We start from the raw sequence: 20,317 nt of genomic DNA, 5'->3' as shown, positions 1-20,317 counted from the left end.
ACCTTCGATAGTTGTGGTTTGAGTGATTGTATGTAACTCTTCCAGGACATGTCCGAATCCAGTGAAACACCAAGGCACTTGGTATTTTTAGTGTTGGAAATTGGTTGGCCAGCGATGTCAACGGTTAGGTTATCGCAGGAGTTCACGACCAATAATTGGGATTTCGCAGCGTTAACCCGAAGGCTATTATGGGACGTTATGGGAAGGTGTGTCGTCTGATAACCTGCTAGAGTTGTAACCTGAGTCCCACGTAATGTGTGGCTGGGTAGATATACTTAGCTCTTTTCGTAGTAGACGCACGTCCCTGTGTTAGTCCTTGATCTGACAACTTCAACGTGAATGCAACGACAGTATTGCCTCAGATAGATATATTGGTCGAATATGCATGGAATATACGGTAGGATGTCGCAGATGAGTCTAGCTTGTAAAATAAGATGCACGAGCTGACAAATGGTAAGTCACGTGGTAGCGAGAAGAAAGATATAAGTCACGTGATATACAGATATGGGCGATGTACCATAATGATGTTGTATCTTACAAAGTATATGAACCGTGAGAGGGCGCAGGGCGTCCCACATCGCCTCCTGCTAAAAAGGCGTGATTATAGCGACAATACAAAATGAAATTTACATGCATTGAATAGCAGTACAATTACGAAACGTAATAATTGCAGCGGATATCACATAGTGTGTGGTTTAACGTGGTAAGGCCGAAGTGTGTAGTTAATAAAGTATTGGTAGAAAGGCGATAACACCAATTTAAAATGCAATATTGTAGCCTGATGTTGCAATATTTATACAACATGATAGCAATGAAACCATATATGAGATAGTGTATTGATACCACGTTAAGGGTTAGATTACATATAGTCAAAATGGCGAATTGGTCATATCTGAGGCAATTTTTGTGTTTTATTAAAAGAACAATAAACGAAAGAAGAAAAAAAATATGTACACGAAGGAATTGACATTAGGTCTGGCGAATGCGTCATACGCTAGAACAAATTGGTGGTAAATCGAAAATGAGTGTCTGTTATTTGTAAATGCAATATCTTATAAGCGGAATCTAGTGTATGGTTTGGGAGTATATTAAAGTCAAAACTACTTTTGAAATAAATCGAAACACGTGGTATTAGAAGATAGAAAGTAACGAAAGCAGGAAACTGATGTCTGGGTTTTCTAGCGACCAGAGACTGCTTTTACGAGTCAATTGAGTTGAATAGAGAAAATTATTCAAACGGCGTCCCGTAGTCGAACCGCGTAGAATGGCGAGATTTGTGGGAAATTACTTGAACCATTAAGATTAATGACCAACGAAATAGTCACAAAGACCAGGGCCTCAAATTATGTGAGCCGTATATATTGTCGGCAAGAACAGTCGTATTGACGCATTCGCTAATGGATAAACGAGTGAATTATAAAATGGTAAGTCCGCATGGGAGAGATAGATCAAAGTACATGAATCATAATCGTGTCTAAGGATTACGAAATTCGCCGCGTTTGAGAAGAGAAATGTCCATCAATCGTTCGGAAGATGGAATAATAATTTATATACAGTTAAACCGTGCACCGTGGGCCGCGAACCTGCCTGGAATAATTAACAGTCAATGCTCATTGCTCATTAAGGATTGTATTTAGATCCAATTAGTTCACTCCGCCAAGGTTAAAACGCGTATCGCCTGTTGTGCGAATATTCTTCACGACTGTTGAAGTCGGCTTTAAAATGCGTATAATACGTGGTGTTACCAAAGCCATGTTGAACTTGTATGTCCCGAAATGTTGACATAGGCCGGAATCGGAGAGCGGAGGAATGTTGTGTAGTAGGGAGCATTTCGGCGGTTCGCGATGGACCCGTTGGCAGACGACGACGAATCAGGGATGCAAAAGCGATATCGGCAGCAAAAAGGCTATTTCACAAAGTAGGAAAATAATAAAAGCAATAATAGTATAGCCTAATGACAAATTGAAAAAGAAATTAAACATTATAAACACATTATATTTCAGCGGACCAGATATGAAGTGGTGAAAATCTGCACCGATAGGGATGAAATGAGCCGAGAGTACGCTGGAAGCGTAAGTACTAAGTATTGAATCGATTCCATACGTGACGGAGCGACGCAAGGCGGTTATATAAGCCTTGTGAGTAATTTGAGCTTTCAAGTAGAAATTAATAAAAATTTACGGAATCTCGAAGTGAACGGAAATTATCTGGGGTTGGCCGTGTGTTTTGACAGCTCAGAAGTATAGCAATGAAATATTAACATGTCAAGATGAATGCAGTTGTAGCGTAAAGCGGGGAATTCGTCATTTAATTATATAACGAAGTAAGTCGTGAAAGTAGAGTGCAAAAATTGTAAAGAGAATATAATAACAATAGCCGAAGTCATGAAAATGTGTGTATTGTTAGGTAGCCTAATGGCATTGTTAGTGTTTAGTGCTGCGAACCGCAGCCATGTCGAAAAAAAGTCTATAGCGATGTACACAGCATGGTATACCACAAATCCAGACACATCGATGAATCTGCGCGCCATATGCTATCCAGATATATAAAAAGGTTTCCGGAAATAAATTGACGGGATTTAATCAAGAATTTGGTCCACTAACGGATCGAAAGAAGGGATAAAAATAGTAATTAATCATCACTGCACGCCACTTAACATATCGCAAGTGTAAGAACGTGTGCCCACTACTTCAATAATGTGCTTCGAAGACTTACACATGGCAATGCCTAATGACGTATCGACCGGTAAGATACGTCTAAAAAAACAGTAAGTATTAGGTCAAATTCCCTAACACTGGATAAATAATTCATCCAAAAACCGTATATACACTAATAGTGTCCGATCGTGGATCATTTCGATAAAAAAGCGCACGGGCGAGACTTGAGTCGACCGAACCTCACCTCAACTTCGTTATGTAATGACGGAAGGTATAGCATGAGTTAAAATCGCAGGTTTACAACCCATAGATTCCCCGGCCGGTAGAATCGCTGAGTCACGCACAAGCAATTCCCATGTCTAAAAACGATTTGGCGAGATAACATGGCCAAACCCACTCGTTACACACGACCCTAGGAGCAAAAGTGAAATCGTAGACCCGGTACTTCGACCATAAGCTTAATTAACGAGTTCCCCGTGTAGCGATAATGGGCAACGTGATATTCAAAATTAACAGATTCGTGACTATACAAACGTTTCACGGATCTGTGGTGACCAGATGTCAGTAATAGGTAGCCATGCCATGAAATGTACAATGTACAATGTATAAAGGTAAAAGATATGTATAGCTAATCGCATGTAACTATAGGTTGCAAAATCTGAGTATGTTCAGATGACAATATCGCGGGTAAGTATATAAGGACGTAAATTACGGAAAAAAATGACAATTTGTCACCGTGTTAAAGCGGCCTTATTTAAGTATAGGTAATTAGAAGTAAGCGAAAATGTCAAAGACCTAGTATAAAGAAAGTAAGGAAGTCAATGTTTGAAGAAAATAGGGAAGTAACTTCCGTATTTATAAATTCCAGCAAAGCGCTGAGTTAGAAGTAACGCTAATATGTGATTAAAATCGAATTATGATTATGGGTAATTGTAGCAAAAGCGAGGTTATGCGAATACGTGTAGAGAGATAAGATGAAGTTGCGGTATGCAGAGTTAAGTTAGTTATAAAATCCCCATTCCCAGTGATACTGGTATATTTCAATAGTTCAAAGCCGAAATCGAAATTGTCGGTCAAAAAGAGCCGATTTTGCCGCGGAACATCATATAGAATCCCGATGGAATGCTATGCTATAGTCGGGCGAAAAGCCGCGTCACTATTTTATCGAAGTAACATGGACGGTATAGTTACGGTAGTTAAAAAGGGTAGCGCTTAAATACGCGCGGAAGTCAATGTCGCATGAATGACATATGAAATCACAAAAATTAATGTATGAATTAGGTTTCAAGAAATATTCCGAAATTAAAATCATGGAATTGGTAGTTATGTTCCACGGAGATGCCGTGAATTAAAAAAACGAAAAAAAAATAGATTGGTAAATTACGACGGTGGTTGGCAGTGATTTACGCGGTAATATGAAGGTAGGAAAAACCGCAAAATTTATAATCACAATCGAAATGGGGGTGTTGAACAATTAAACAACTGTAAGCAAATGGTTTGTTACACGACTAAGGTAGGCTATTCGTGCGAAAGTGAAGTTCTATTTGAAAATATTGAATGGTGGATCGGTGGTTATTATTCGATTTCACGGGGTAGAGAAGCGATTTTATCAGGCGGCCAACAGTGAAATACCGACGCATAATGTATGTGATAATTTCGTTAGAAAGCCAGACGCTAAGATTCAAATAATAGTACTTAAGGCCGTAATATAAAAACGAAACCGATGAAAAACGTTTTGTCAGTGTCAGAGTATCACTCAAATCTGGTTCTCTGAATGTTATGGCGATGAATATATGAACACAAACAACGAATATAATTATATAGAAAGCACGAATCGAGCAATAACGAGGAAATTTGCTGCTAGCCGATAAAGCCAAGTGAGATAAATCAGTCTCACTGCAAAATGCATTCCCGAAATTCGAAGTCAAGTAAACGGATTTACCGTGTAAGTCTGGAAAAGTCCTGGATGGCTCCATAGCAGTTGTAAGTCCAATTGTGTAGGAGGCGATTCGTCCTTCGTTGAAGCTGAAATCATCTCACTCGGGGCACCATATGGGAAGGTGTGTCGTCTGATAACCTGCTATAGAGTTGTAACCTGAGTCCCACGTAATGTGTGGCTGGGTAGATATACTTAGCTCTTTTCGTAGTAGACGCACGTCCCTGTGTTAGTCCTTGATCTGACAACTTCAACGTGAATGCAACGACAGTATTGCCTCAGATAGATATATTGGTCGAATATGCATGGAATATACAGTAAGATATCGCAGATGAGTCTAGCTTGTAAAATAAGATGCACGAGCTGATAAATGGTAAGTCACGTGGTAGCGAGAAGAAAGATATAAGTCACGTGATATACAGATATGGGCGATGTACCATAATGATGTTGTATCTTACAAAGTGTATGAACCGTGAGAGGGTGCAGGGCGTCCCACAACGTCCACTCATGCACTTTTGGCATTTGATCACGGGTGACGACATTCAAGCTTGCGGTAGTAGGTGCGAGAGATAGGAGGTGAGTATCGTCAGCGAAGAGTGTGGTATTCAATGATGAGGTTTCAAAGATCATTGACATATAAAGAAAAAAAGGACAGGTCCAAGAACAGAGCCTTGTGGAATACCACATGTAACAAGGTGGGGGGAGGACAAAGTGTTGGATATCGAAACCATTTGATATCTCCCAGTCAGGTAGCTTTTCATGAGCTCTAGTTGTGGACGCCGGAACCCGTAGCGCGCCAATTTCGAAAGAATAATACTGTGATCGACGCAGTCAAACGTCGCGTCCGGGGTATGTTTGGGGTATGTTGGTACTGCAGCAACCCGGACACCATGTCTAGGGTATGTTTGGGGTGTGATCGTACTGCATTGCAGCCTGCTGGACATCATGTTTGGGGTGTATCGGTGTCGTGCTGCAACCCAGACATCATGTCTGGGGAATATTTGGGGGGTGTTGGTACTGTGTTGCAACATGATGTCCGGGGTATGTTTGAGGTGTTTTGGTACTGCATTGCAATCCGGACTTCATGTCTGGGTATGTTTGGGGTGTGTTCGTACTGCGTTGCAACTAGGGTTGGATTATTCGGATAACCGGTTAACTAATTACCAACAGCCTTTTTTCAATCTGATATCCGGATATAATTCTGCCGGTTAATCGGATAAAACAGTTGCTAATGCGTTTTACGCATTGTAGCAAGTTTCAATAGGCCTACGTCGTATTAGTGTTGCGCGCGGCCAATTAGCGAGATGCGTGTTGCCAATTAGCGAGATTAGTCTGTGCACGATGTAACAGCAACATGACGCGATCTCCCGCTGAGATGAGCGCGAAATTAGCTCATTGATCGCCGCGTACTCAGCTAACGCCTATCGTCGTCACTGGCATAATTTATAGAGTCTTCAACAAGCCTAGTTCCGCTGGCTTGAATAATCGCATGTGCGATAGGCCCTGTGCACACTATACCATTGCTGGCCAGCACAATCGCATCTGCATTAGCTTGGTGCTCACGATATACACACTCGCACACATCGCATACAACTCGCCTACACAATCGCATCTGAAATAGGCCTGGTACGAAAGATATCATCGCTGACCTAACTATCGCGTCTCGGACATAGCATGCGTTGGCTCCTCTAATTCTCTCGATGGCTAGGAGACAATATGCCGTGAGGTGTACGGGGTACGCTGATTAGCGATTGTGATTATAAAGAGTGACATCGCGAAACTGAATGACATCGAATGTTCGCAAACATGTGCGTGCGTGCATGCATAGTTGATTTATCCGCTGATACCTAATTCGGAAAAAAAAATCGAAACCCCCTCATTTTATTTCGCTCCCCCCCCCCTGTTTTCGGCTGGCTACGCGCCTGATCACGTGAATTTATCAAGGAGTAATTAGAGCAAGCTATCATGTCGGCATCAATTCCAGTTTCAGCTACTTGTCCTTCCAGTAGGCTACCCTAAGCCTAAACAGAAGTGTGGTCCAAAAGGAATGTAAAGTTTTTGAAGACTCTGGGAAACGACCTATAGAATCTCTAAGGAGCGCTGTTTACTATTCAGCCCACATATGTGGAAGCAGAAAGAGCATTCGATGCATGTGGACTATTTGTTACAAACTCCGGTCCCGTTTACAGGATTCCACAATTGATGCATTGTACTTTATAAGTAGTACGTTGCAGGAGTAATGAACGTTAAATTTGCATGATTTTTCTCGTATTCGCTCGTACTGCGCATTGCAACAATACAGAGTTATTGTTCCTGGGAGTAGAAGTATAGCTAACCAGAGTAGTATAGGTTTAGCTGGCTGATTACTTAACCTGGAATCCTGTATCCTGGTGAGATCTAGACGCCAATAGTACACAAGACGTGCGAATATATTTCAGACGTTGATACCAGTAGGTTTAGCAGATGAGTCTACTGATTCTCTGGAATCAGGCGTTTTATACTAGAGGCAAATTACTCTAGGACAGGATGTCTCTCGGTTACGAGATATACATTTCATGGTTGGACGATAACAGGGTTCTCCTGCAGCATGTACGACACGTAGATCTACAATATCAATGTGTGATGTGATGATTTTACGATCAATTTTTCGTGTATACCTCGTGAAGTCGATTGACATATTGTCTGGGGTAACTATGAGGTGTCTTCTAAGTGTGGCAGCGCAGTACCAACACTAGGGTTATGACTAAAAAAAATGTTGCCTGTAGCAGGAATTGATGAACATTTAGGTATAAATTAATAAAATCATAATCATTTTGTTAAAATCGAAAAAAAAGTCCCGCACACACTAACATCAATTCTCGACACTGGTCCAAATATGGAAAAAATTTAAAATTCAAAGATATTCTTTGCTACAAATTTAATCTTCAAATATATGTCCTTTCACACTTATTGTAAAGTTCATTCATCAATTTGACCTCCCTTTCTGTTATTATGTTAGTGCCAGGGATATCTACGACGGACATATCCGACTTCCAATGGGGTTTTGAGGCACTTTATCGCTGCAGGACATTCGACCGCAAAGATAGCAGCAAATGATCTTTGGTATATTCTAGAGCCCGAACGATATTGGATTTTTGGGTCGATACCGATAAAACCAATATCTCACACCTTAGCCGATAATCCGATACATTCAGCCGATATTCAAAAGAAGTTGGATGTATATACATAAGCACATTTTCAAATCTTCAGAGGGCATTTATTTGAACATCTTTACAGCCATAATTGTTATACTTGAACATGAAATGAACTAGAAAGGCCGCATCTGGACATCTGTAAAGTGTAGCTATATGAACTATATCAATATTCTCAGTCTAGCGATCAAAGATTGTAGTTTTCTGGCTTCCTTCCGCCATGTTGTGACGTCACACGCAAATTGCCGTTAATTGTTCAACTCCAATGACCGATACCGATAATTCTTTCAAAGTGTGATATCGTCTCGATATTATCGACGAACCGATAAAATCGGTCGGGCTCTAGTATATTCCATCCTTAGACATCTGGTTAGAATACCAGTCTTTCTGACACGCATTTGCGATAAATAAGCATCTCCAGAGTTATTCTCTATCTGGGGAAGTGGAAGTACGCAACGCAACCCTTGAGCACCCTCTCGCATTGCGTAGAGATGGAAGTTTATGCCATTTGATCAGTGGTAATCTATACTATTTTCTTCGAAAGAACGGCATGTTCTGCACATGCCATAGATAAACTTAAAATCATCCCTATACATCCTCGGTTTTCTAATATTTTCATCTGAAATTCGTGCTTGGTGGATTGCACCTAGTTTTCGTAGTGTTTTACCACATCATCTCCAAATTTGTAGCTGAGAGTTTTCTTGAAGACGTTGGATCGAAGAACTCTAATATATGCTTTAAGAATCGATAATATGATGTTGGCAAGGGATATGAAAACCCCTGCTCATCATTGCATTTCGCAGTTTCGAAACAACGCCATTCTGCCGTCCAGTATCAACAGATGCTACGGTGTCACATATGATATATGAGATTTTCAAATTTTCCTGTACATCATATTCTTCTAAGCGGTTTTCTAGACCGCTGAAAATACCTAGAGTTGTTCTACTATCGCCTTTTCGAACACCCAGTTTGATTTGTGCCAGACAAATTGAAATGATACGATATATACAGTCTACATCTAAAATCGGAATTATTAATTATTTATTTATTATTTAATATTGACTGTAAACAAGAACACGATAGGAATAATTCAATCTGGGCGATCAAAATGTACCAAAATATTATTTTAAATCTTCGCAATTGGAATTGGGTCAGTTAAATTCAAATCAGTCGATAAATAAATTATTCTGTATCTACAAAAGAATGCCTATCCTCCATACAGTGAAAACTGGAAAAATTTTGTGCGGGAGGTTTTCGTTCAAACACTCTTAACTTTTGTGAGTTTTGAACTCAGGACACAAAAGCTCATCATTTGTGACTACAGGACACACAAAATTTTGAAATTTTTTTTCTAGTCATTACCCTAACCAACACACTCCAAACATACCCCGGACATGATGTCCTGGCTGCAACTAGGGTTAGTTCGGATATCAATAATTTTTAGGACATCATTGAACACCACACTGTTCGCTGATGATACTCACCTCCTCTATTCCGCATCTTCGACGGCAGAGCTGGATGCCCTGACTGGTGACCAAATGCCCAAAGTCCATGAGTGGACGGCCCAGAACAACCTTTGCATAAACGCCTCGAAATCGCAATTGCTGACAGTTAATTCAAAAAAATAACCTAACCGTTGATATCGCTGGTCAGCCCGTTTCCAACACAGATAATGCCAAATATCTCGGAGTTTTACTGGACTCGAACATGTCCTGGAAGAGTCATATTCAGTCCCTAGAAACTAAATTATCACCGAAGTGCGGCCTGTTCTACAGCCTTGGGCGCTTCATGCCAGCATGGGTTCTTCTGATACTCTTTAAATCCTTAATCCAATCGAAGTTACGTTATGGCATCCTCTGTTGGGGGGCTGCCAGTAAAACTGCACTCAAGCCACTGCAGAAACTACAGCATAAAGTGCTCCGAATCATAGCTAGGGTAGGGTTGCCATACGTCCGGAATTTCCCGGACATGTCCGGAATTTCACTATTCAAACTAGCGTCCGGGAGGAATTTCTAAAATATGCCAAATGTCCGGAATTTTGAAGACTTGACGTAGGCTCATAATTTTTTCGTAAATCAGCATAAAAACAGTATTTTTTAGGAATATTTATGCTGATGCATGATATTGTTCTTCGCGCTGCGCGCGATTTACTGTCACATTTATTGAATTTTTAAGGAGACTACCACCCTTTCAAAATCTGCAATAAAATATAAATATAAACAACCTTCATTTACTGGAATAAGCCTAATTGTAATCGCAATTATAGGAGAACGGTATATTCCTAGAGATCGTTAAGGCGGTTTAAATGCTTCATTCAAAGAGAGTGGTTCCAAACGGGAGGGGGGTCGTTTGCCTTTATTCTGGGGTTTGCGAATATGTTGAACGTAATCAGCTTCCAAATTAGCCCGTGAGTAAGTCTGACCAAAGGTGCTGACTTCTTTTAGTAATCAGCTCATCAAATTTTGATCTGGGCCACGGAACATTTTCAAATTAGAGATGGAGTCGCGACCATAAAAGGTTGGAAACCACTGGATGTGGGGTGTTTATAAAACTCCGTGGTGCGCACCGGCATATAAGGCTGATAAACAATCTTATCGGTAGGACATGAACATGACTTAATGATGTGCAATTACGTTCCCTGTATTTTCGAACTCATTATCCTCCACCAGCTCTACCGCTAACTCTGATCATGTGGTCGGAGAGTAGTATCTATATAGTATATATGGAACGACCAATATTATTGACAGAATTCATTCAAATAATTCAACGACCAGATGCATATAGAAACTAAATTCATATAGCAAGCACCCCCCACCCAGAAGTTGCATCGATTACCCTATAGTGTGGGCTCAAAATCATTGTTTATTTGGGCGGGAGGAAGCTGAAAACATGTGCTTTCGGTCCCGATTATAAAACACACACAGCCACATACTCCTGTGAACCGGATCGTGACCACCTCTGGTCTATGAGCAAAGGTTTGCTAGTGTGACGTCATAACTCATTTTGAAATCCACTAGTGGGCGCTAAAAGTGTCCGGAATTTGGGTTGCGGAAATATGGTAACCCTAAGCTAGGTCCCAAAGGGGCCTGGCTGCCCATCCAATAAGTCGCTGCTGAAGAGATTCGGCGTCCTAAACATAGAAGATATGCGGAAACTAGAAATCGCCAAGTTTATGTATCAGTTTCACCATAGCCTTTATAAGATGGTTTCACTGCGGTCGTTGCCCCGAATATTTCAATGACTTCTTTACCTCTGAATCAAAAGCGCACAAGTACAACACACGCGCGTCCACGTCGTCCAAATATCATATGATCGACCGAAAAGATCATCGCTCCATCAAATATGCCGGACCTGATGTGTGGAACAGTATCCCGCCGGCCATCCGACAGTCGACGAGCATGTCCACATTCAAGTCGAAATACAAGCAATTACCACTAAATAAATACAGTCCATCCTCAAGATTACCGGACCACGACTGACCTATCGATCTCGCTTCCCATGACATGCCGCCCTATTTCTTGTCGCATTCTTCTTCTATACTATCTTCTTTACTTTCATTCAGTGTGCATGCCTCCTCTTTACATCACCTAGGCCAAGGTGGGTGTCAGATTCCATAGACTACTCCTTGTCGCTTCGACATCTTCCTGTCTTTTCATTGTATCACATTTTTGTGGTGTATTGAACTGATAAAATTGCTAATTAACCAATGGGTTGCCAGTGAACTCGGCACCTGGTGAACTCGGCACCTTCAACTCGGCACCTTCAACTCGGCACCTTGAACTCGGCACTTGGTGAACTCGGCACTTGATGAACTCGGCACTTCGTTTGACCGTAGATGCTGTGCGATCTCTATTGTTTCAAGTTTATGACAATACAATGTTCCCCATGACACCAATAAATGTTTCCCATGAACACATCGAAACTTATGAAGGCCAAAACAATCAGTTTTTGCCTTCAAAGAAACGGATATTATAAATTAAATATCGACCTTTAACTATATTTTGTTAGCAGGATGTTCCCCTAATGTCACCCTTCACCTTGCTCCTTATAAATTAAATATCGCCCTTCAACTATATTTTTTAGCAGGATGTTTCCCTAATGTCACCCTTCAACCTGCGCCTGACCAGCTACCTGTGACAAAATCACACCTTCCTATAAGTAATCAGCTAATACAAAATCAGTATGGTTGTGTTGTATTGAACTTATAAAATCTCTAATAAACCTAACAGTTGAACTTATCAATAACTAATCAACTAATAAATAAAATCTGTGTGCCGTTAACTCTTGAATAGAGGCACCCGAAAAGTCTTCGAGTTCAATAAATATTATTTTACAATGGATATTGTATTGAAAGCTATAAATAGAATATATATATTTTGCACGATTCTTGCATCTCCAAATAATTGAGGCATGTTTTTTTTCATCTTCCTGGTGTAAGAACGATCGACTTTAGTCGTCAAACAGCATATCTCATCCTCTTTGCGATACACCCTCCAATATTTTATTAGTTGACTCGTCCGAGCATGACATTTCAGAGTTGACCTGAGCAGCGGACACATCGGATAACGACGACTCAATGAGATCATCTTCCTGCAAAAAAAATTAGAAGTTAAAATCTGATCACTCATATCGAATTAATTAGCACTATTCGACTTACCTGGTTGTTAAGATCGGCTACCGGTAGCGGCCCCACTTCAATCTCAACGGCATCTTCCTGCAAACAAAATTTAGTTAAAATCTGATAGCTCACATCGAATTAATTAGCACTATTTGACTTACCTGGTTGTAAAGATCGACTACCAGTAGCGGCCCCACTTCAATCTCAACGCATATGTCCATGTCCATCGCATATATCAATCATTCCCTCTATCCGTCAAATTAGCAATACATGTACCGAGTAGACCATCACCGACATACGGCCTTGTTGCGTCACAATACAAGCGCCAATTTCACCAGGTGCCGAGTTAAAGGTGCCGAGTTCACCAGGTGCCGAGTTCACTGGCAACCAACCAATGATGATCATGTCCGGGGTATGTTTGGAGTGTGTTGGTACTGCGCTGCCACACTTGAAGACACCTCATAGTTACCCCAGACAATATGTCCTTATGTTCGGTATGCTCCTTATTGTCAAAATTAAAAGACACTATTTGTGATATGTGCCTGATCACTGGTCCGCCGTTTACATCGTGGTCTTTGATCCACTAAGCTTTGATCCGCTCGGACCGCAGTTCCGTTTGGTCCGCCGTTTAGTATTGCTGGTTTCGCCTGTCCCGCCGTCTAGATTTAAGCTGTTTTGTTATGGTCCGCTCGGTCCGCCGTTTAGAGTTGCCCGGTAAACAGTAAACAAAATACTGGACTCTCGGACCGATTGGGGTTTGTAAGTCGTCAAACTGCTATATGCGTGACCTGGATCGGATCTGTGGTTCAGAGAAGAGTGGATTGTTGTAGCTGTATAGTACCTATCAGTAACGAACTTCTAACTTTACATCCTCTGTACAGTTGCTAGGTCTAATGGATCTTAATCTGGAAGAACATAAAGGGACAATTTATGGTACAGTGTATAATGCGTATGTATGTAACAGGGATAATATTACTACCGAGTTCGAATGTACTAGTGTACTATTCTATTCTGCACAAGCTTTCTTTTGCAACCAGATGGTAATACATCCCAAACAAACCGATCCATAACCAAGCTCCACTTATCGTGACTAATGTTAAAATTCATACCCAGGTATTTTACAAACAAATGTTACAACAATTCAGACCTCATACGAACGATCAAAGATCCTGAGAAACCAGGAACATTAGAAGATTTGGACATAGTCTATGAAGCTGGGGTTAAAGTGGAGATGCTCAGAGAAACGGATCATTATATTGTTGATATTGAATACAAGTAAGGCATTTACTTCATACCGTTTCACAAATTCTTTTAATGAGATTAGACAGAGTTGGTTAGTAATGACGTACTTGTACATTTTTAAAGAACTCAGATAGATTTTGTCTACTTACTCGCACCCTTTTCTAAGGTAAGGGGTATTTTTGTTTTAGACAACTATCACTTCTATAGCAAGTTTTGTAGCAAAGCTACCTAGCTTTACTTCAAGATTTGGATATCTTGAAAGTCATTACTACTTGTAATTGAGTGAAATCCATGGCATTACTTCTACTTGAGTATCCTCAATGACTACTTGACCGTCTATAGATAGACCTATACAGCGTATTATGCAAAAATTAACCCAAGTTGTATTTCAATGCAGACCTACGATACCTCATTGTTCACTGGCAACACTGATCGGTTTAAGCATGAAAATAAAATTGGAAAGGAACCTTCCATCCAATCATAAGATATCAATAAATGTCGCGAAAGGGACCCACAACACTGTTGACGAAAGTAAGCATATTCATCTTCAATGTTCTGTCAGCTACTGTATTCAAATCATCACTATACCTACTTCAATGGGCTACCTCACGAAATAGAGGATTAGGCTCGGAATGCTACTATAGTTCCCATTCTTTAGAATATAGGTGAATGGTTCCGATCTTTATACCACTCGGTGCCCCCAGTGACGTTCAGCAATGATTGGAATCGCCAAATCCCACACCCAGGATAATACTATCACTGAAAAGCCATCGATTGACCTTGACAGGTCACCAGTGAGAAAACTAGTGATACCAGTCCAAATATGTGTGACACAGTGACACACCCATGTTGCTGTTGCAACATGGATGAATGGGTCTAACACTAGAGGTCATGTTTTAAGATTCTGGTAGGTCAACATCTTGCAATACATTCATGCTACAATTGGAGTGTGAATTTTAGCTTAGTTGGTATGCAAAATTCATATTTTGAGACTTGTTCGGAAAATATCACTGCTCACCTCACATATTACCTCATTAGGTTTACCTAAACATTACCTAAAACTACGTCACCTTGCTTCCATTTACAGTCAACAAGCAAGTGAACGACAAGGAGAGAGCTAGTGCTGCAATGGAAAACCCCAATATTCGCAAAATGGTAGAAAAATGTATTCAGGAGCCGGATTAAAAAATGATGCCGATTAATGAATACATCGTCACATATGCAAACGAAATATTAATATCCGCCTCTTGACAACACGAAGTCACAGAATCTATTGATCGAGAGTGTCACTTGCCCGTTCGGGTTCGTGGCTTATATGCTAAATCTATTGTGATGTTGCGATTTAGCATCCTATCAGTTTTCAGAGTCAATTACTGTGCATCCGTAGTAATAAACACGGCAAACTTCTGACTTCGGTGTGTACTGTGCGGCCATTCTCACATATGCCACCGTCTCCTACAAGAAAGAGAGGCTGTTGTCCTACAAGGTTGTCTTGTCCAATTTTCTTTTAAACGCGCCTTTTCCACCGCTAAGGATACTTTGCCCAGAAACACAGACCGAAGCAAATTTATCATAATCTTCCTCAGATGACGACGATAATGACCTGGAAAAAATAAATTTTTTATACGATTGAATTGTATTACCGAGTCAAAGTAGAACTACCTCCTTTTGCTGATTTTATTCGTCCTCATTTTCTTGCGTGAAGAATGGTCGCTACTGGTATCATTGAGAAGTGATGTTGATTCGGAAAGTAACCGAATGCCACCACCGATGCTAGGTTCCGGCATATTTGAAGCCACTTCAACACATTCAAGTAATCTGAATAAACATTCATATCAGCTGAGAATGAAGATAGATCTGCGCTACATAGAAACAACTCACTGGTCTATGTGTGCGGAGAGCTTCTTGGCAACGTGCTGCTGAAATTCCGGCGTTACTTTCAAGTCAGACTGATCGTTGGTTGCTTTGCGGTTGTCCAGGTTCGAGGTTTTGATTGGTGACCGATCTCTGTGATGGCGTGGTAGTTCCTTTTTCTCTTAGAGATAATTAGACGATATTGATGTGGTGTTGAGTATGTTAGTCAGTGGATAATATTCAAACTCTGGCTGACAACTCGTGTTTTTTTGTCGTGTGCGCAGAAAATACTATCTACAGGTTCATGTTGCCTACAATATGAATAAGAGTTTAGAATATAAATAGTATCGTCTTCTAATAATAATATTACATTCATCCAGGTGTTTGAGAGATATGCCTGACATATGAATACATAACATTAGGTGCACACATACACCCTACTGGAATCTCGGTACGTTTTTCCTAATATAACAAGTGAGCAGCGATGATTTTCGAAGTTGAAGTAATTTATTATAAAATAATGAAAAAAATAAAACATGTGAGCACAGGACACCGATTCCATACAGGCACATACATAGACTCAAGTTATCAGATTAAATATATCATGGTTATTTGATTAATACATTTGTAAATTTTACAGTATCCACAAATTTACCATAATCTGCCACGGTGTATATTAGTCTCAATGGTGCAGTGAGCATTTTGGGTAGTAGTAGTAGGACCAAGCTTCGCTTAGCTAAAGCAAATGAATTCAATTCATCGTCATTATTTGTTTATTAGCGATTTTTTATCAGTTCAATACACCACAAAAATGCGATACAATGAAAAGACAGGAATATATCGAAGCGACTTGGAGTTGTCTATGGAATCAGACGCCCACCTTGGCCTTTGAAGCGATGTAAAGAGGAGGCATGCACACTGAATGAAAGTAAAGAAGATAGTATAGAAAAAAGAAAGCGACAATAAATAGGGCGGAATGTCATGGAAAGCAAGATCGATAGGTCAGTCGTGGTCCAGTAATTTTGAGGATGAACTGTATTTATTTAGTAGTAATTGCTTGTATTTCGACTTGAATGTGGACATGCTCGTCGACTGTCCGGCGTTTTAATTATACTGCCTGATTGGAATCGCTGGCCTTTTTGCCTGATATATCAGGTGAGCAGCGATGATTTTCCAAGTCAAAGCAATTTAATAAAAAATAATTAAAAAATAAAATAGAGTGTGAGCACAGGACACCGATTCCATTAGAAGCATGGCATAATTCCACAGTTGAAAGGAAGACATGCAAATGTTCCTAAATTGCGATTATGAGAATATACCTGCGGCTGCATTGCAAGATGTAGTTCTTCTGAAGCTGCCTCGCGAATTTGCTGCAATGTGACGTCATCTTCATCAGAGGAAGACGACGACATATCATTTCACGATGGCGCAAGGAATAGTTCTAGAAAATGTCTCAAGAACGTATCCTTACTGCCATTCAGGGAAAAGACGGCTGCGTACTGTCCAGTTTGTGTAATGTACTATGCACAAATTACACATGTGCAGTCGTTCATCGGATCGCGCCCTCGTTGCCAATTCGGATGCTGCTGTTGCCGTATCTGATGTTTCTATTGACACACACCCGAACACGCCCCTTGTCGTTTTCGACAACCGGGATAGCGGACGCCGTACTACGCACTTATGCAGGTATTATTGATAGTACTATCTCGATTTTTACCTGCTATAGCAATGTCACTTATAGCCAACACCCTGGTTTCTGGAATTGACAATAAGGAGACAGGTGCCAGTATAGAGTATGTCATACTATAGATAACTAACCTACGTAGCAGAGATGTACGGATCATGCTTTCTAGGGATCCGGATCCAACCCTGTTCGATAAAATGGAATCCGGTTCCTGTTTCCACCGTTAATGCTAAAATCCGCATTTTGGGAACCAAAACTGCCAAAAAATAAAAATTTAAGATGCCAAAAATAAAGTCTAGATTGAAAAGATAGATTTTCAAGAAAGTTTGTATTGAAATGAGTCTGCATGTAGCGACGAAATAAAGTGTGTAACGCTATCGAATGTGACTAGTCACATTCGATAGTAACGCTAAATTCCTGGCCCCTGGCTACCCAAATGCGTCGGAGCTGAAATTTCAGTCATAAATATCCCGTATTTCGCGGTCAGGCTAATCACATTTTTGGGTGGCGTTGCAATTTCACAATAAATTACAGGGTATTTTTTGATAATATAACTAATTTCGATAATTACCTCGTGGGCCACTCGAAACCTTCTCGTGGGCCACAGGTTGGCCGCTCTGAATCATTGTAAAAATTTATTCGCGCTAAGGTCGATCATCTGTGGTTGCTTTGGTCGTTTCCGATGTGCTCGGTATCATAGCAAAAAAGTGACACGCGGACCAAGGCTGATTATTATGGCTTGATCATGAAAAATGTGTCGACTCCAACCGTGATACAAGTCGGTTTGATGTCACACTAAGGTTGGTCTGATACTAGTTAGTCTACAAAGCTCTAAAAAGATCACGGTAAAGATTGACGCTTTTCAAAACATTGGAATCGCTGACACGTACCAGACAAAACTAAAGTGATATCTCTTTTCGTGAGACGAACGCGATTCCAAATTCGCATTTCGTCGCAAGCCTCATTTTGCACCGTGCGGCTCGGGATGCGGGCACATAACTATTCGGCGCTGGTTATCTCGACATATCAATACCGTTTCATCGCGCCAATCATTTTAGCAGCGCACATGCCGTTTTCTAATAATTGCTAATACGTTTGGAGTCATTGCTCTAAATTAATCATTCTTTTTTTTAAATAAGTTTTTCGGGTACCCACATTAAAATGAATAAATTTACTAAATCGCGCGAAGCGTGGAGAAAATTTTCATGATAAATAGAATCTCCCCCAGAAGACTCTACTTTATGTCGATTTACCTAATAAATTTTGGTCACCTGTCATCGTTTTACATTTTGAAGACTTTCGTTATATTTTTTACAGCAAACATGAATATAACGCATGTCGTGTGTCCATTCATTTAGCTTGCCATGAGAAATCATCTCATGCGCCACCCCACACTCGGCAGTGATCGACCCTCATAATCGTCACAAAGCGCTACAAAGTGGTAATCCATAATTGTGGAATATTTCGCGTAAAGTGCAACTGGCATCATTTTTCCTGCGTGACCGCAATATATATATATATATATATTTTAACTCTTCAAATATACTTTGCCGTCATAACAGAGGATACTCGAATAGTCTTGACTGACTTGACCCGACTCGCGAGGCGTAACATACTCGACTAGGAATCGAATCACCATCGATATTACACTTGCAGGACTAGCCATCAGCTACCTGCACTACCGTATATCAGATGCGGACGGAAGATCATTTTCGAAAATGATATCAACTGCCTCCATACTATTGCGACCCTCACCCCGAGTCCGCGGCGATTTTCCCCGATCGAAAGTAGTGTCTTGCACTCGACTGTTTTTCAAGTAATCGCAGCATTCAGATTGCGACTTCTGCACCGGTCTTCTCGGGGTCTCGGATATCTCGTTGATCATGAACTCCGTTGTCATCACGTCGCTCGCAGAAGGGAAACTTTTATTCATACGAATCCCAGACTTTCCGCCGCCCGGCTGCGAACTGTGAGAAGGCGCGTCGCGAGAACCTTCTGCGATTTTGCCGCCGCCGCGCTTCGGTAATTTCTTGTGCGTCTGCCTGCGAAACTTGAATTTCTGCATCAAGTTCTGAACGTCTGCCGCGCTGTCGTCTTTGCTGCGTCTCTTGCGAATATCGGCGGCGACTGTAGACTTTCGTCGGTTCGTTTCTGGATACGAAGACCGAACGAACCCATCCGGACCCATGTCATCGCCGGACATTGACATCGTGAGTTTATTCTATTGAAAAGGTAAATAAATTATTGTACGGTCAAGCTCAATTTCAGTCATAGTCACGGACGGAACTGGGTACAAATCAGATGAACGATATTTCGGGTGCAACATTTCGTTTCCAGGCTCAGTCCAATCCAATTGGCAAAATTACCGCATTTTAGAGAATAAAACGAACTGTTTTCGGTAGCAGTGTACATAGGAATTTGTTTCCTATATTTTAAATAGTTCTACAACTACAGTAAGTGCTGTTTTAAAGATTTCCATCACTTGTTTAAGTGTCAAAGCAATTGAGGGATGATATATCGTGGCAATATAATATATTTCCTCATTCGTGGGAGATTGAGTCATTCTGCTTTAGTCGCGATTCGCGAAGATGGTTTTCAAGACTAACACAAGACTCCGATGTGTCACCTCGATATATTTCTTCACATTATTTGACCGACATGAAAACAATTTCAGATCCAAGATTTACTACTTGTGCAACAAGGTGGTTTCAATATGTCTTGAATTTCTCTACACGCGGGTGGAAGTTCACAGCATCATTTTTACTTTTAACCGATTATTGTCGACGGCTAGTGTGCCTATATCAATACTATACACGAAGCTAGCTAACACGTGGCTTCTCCATGATCAAATCTATTTCCCAGTATTAATTCCTCGGCATATTTTGAGACTATATATATAGACGTGTGTGAGAGAGAGAGAGATATGATATTCTTTTTCGCCTTCACCATCGAGATGCTTTGTCGACGGAGTTGCGATACGGCCCCATGAGGTCATTTAGTCTGCGCCCCCGTTTTTTTCTCGTCCATGCTATCCGTGATTGCTGAGCGCCTAGCAGGATAGCTGCGGATGCCATTTTTCGAGTCTTTGGTATGACCCGGCCGGGGATCGAACCCACGACCTACCGCTCGAGAAGC

At 40.8% G+C, this 20,317-nt stretch overlaps 4 protein-coding genes and 1 long non-coding RNA gene across 7 annotated transcripts in view; 1 reads left to right on the top strand and 4 right to left on the bottom strand.

Moving 5' to 3' along the window:
* Positions 1-20,317, bottom strand: part of LOC145456386 (G protein-coupled receptor kinase 3-like) — a 198,121-nt gene that overhangs the window by 43,782 nt on the left and 134,022 nt on the right. The window lies entirely within an intron of this gene.
* Positions 11,959-12,765, bottom strand: LOC145434111 (uncharacterized). The gene is made up of 3 exons (XR_013913275.1): positions 12,564-12,765; positions 12,442-12,498; positions 11,959-12,374 (listed from the first exon to the last, which is right to left on the bottom strand). It is a non-coding gene; the product is annotated as an uncharacterized LOC145434111 (long non-coding RNA).
* LOC145434110 (cytosolic iron-sulfur assembly component 2A-like) lies at positions 13,159-15,054 on the top strand. Of its 2 annotated transcripts, none has more exons than XM_080311408.1 (4): positions 13,159-13,335; positions 13,548-13,677; positions 14,042-14,175; positions 14,732-15,054. In XM_080311408.1, exons 1-4 carry the CDS (start codon positions 13,296-13,298, stop codon positions 14,827-14,829), a joined length of 402 nt encoding a protein of 133 aa, XP_080167534.1. In that variant the 5' UTR covers positions 13,159-13,295; the 3' UTR covers positions 14,830-15,054. The 2 variants fall into 2 exon arrangements, with proteins under 2 accessions (XP_080167534.1, XP_080167535.1); XM_080311409.1 differs by having other exon boundaries at positions 13,290-13,351.
* Positions 14,789-17,115, bottom strand: LOC145434109 (uncharacterized). Its single transcript, XM_080311407.1, has 4 exons — positions 16,818-17,115; positions 15,526-15,677; positions 15,307-15,462; positions 14,789-15,247 (listed from the first exon to the last, which is right to left on the bottom strand). Exons 1-4 carry the CDS (start codon positions 16,908-16,910, stop codon positions 15,124-15,126), a joined length of 525 nt encoding a protein of 174 aa, XP_080167533.1. The 5' UTR covers positions 16,911-17,115; the 3' UTR covers positions 14,789-15,123.
* LOC145434108 (uncharacterized) overlaps positions 16,818-20,317 on the bottom strand; it is a 48,044-nt gene continuing 44,544 nt past the window's right edge. The window contains exon 17 of the mRNA XM_080311406.1: positions 16,818-19,403. Coding sequence (XP_080167532.1) covers positions 18,861-19,403 — 543 coding nt within the window. The 3' untranslated portion in view covers positions 16,818-18,860. The remainder of the gene's footprint in view (positions 19,404-20,317) is intronic.

This window comes from Botryllus schlosseri, chromosome 2 (genome assembly GCF_051294905.1).
Source record: "Botryllus schlosseri isolate E-star chromosome 2, Bs_hap1, whole genome shotgun sequence".
NCBI classification, from domain to species: Eukaryota; Metazoa; Chordata; class Ascidiacea; order Stolidobranchia; family Styelidae; genus Botryllus; species Botryllus schlosseri.
The sequence above is the reverse complement of the archived record's forward strand: the minus strand, read 5'-3'. Positions and strand labels throughout refer to the sequence as shown.

What these genes read in the sequence shown, in the direction of transcription:
- LOC145434109 (XM_080311407.1), bottom strand. Translation starts at nt 16,910, where the DNA reads ATGTCGTCGTCTTCCTCTGATGAAGATGACGTCACATTGCAGCAAATT. An exon ending in CTCTCCGCACACATAGACCA is followed by an intron (nt 15,463 to 15,525) that starts GTGAGTTGTTTC and finishes ATGTTTATTCAG; the next exon opens with ATTACTTGAATGTGTTGAAG. An exon ending in AATAAAATCAGCAAAAGGAG is followed by an intron (nt 15,248 to 15,306) that starts GTAGTTCTACTT and finishes TATTTTTTCCAG; the next exon opens with GTCATTATCGTCGTCATCTG.
- LOC145434110 (XM_080311408.1), top strand. Translation starts at nt 13,296, where the DNA reads ATGGATCTTAATCTGGAAGAACATAAAGGGACAATTTATG. An exon ending in ACATAAAGGGACAATTTATG is followed by an intron (nt 13,336 to 13,547) that starts GTACAGTGTATA and finishes ACAACAATTCAG; the next exon opens with ACCTCATACGAACGATCAAA. An exon ending in ATTGTTGATATTGAATACAA is followed by an intron (nt 13,678 to 14,041) that starts GTAAGGCATTTA and finishes ATTTCAATGCAG; the next exon opens with ACCTACGATACCTCATTGTT.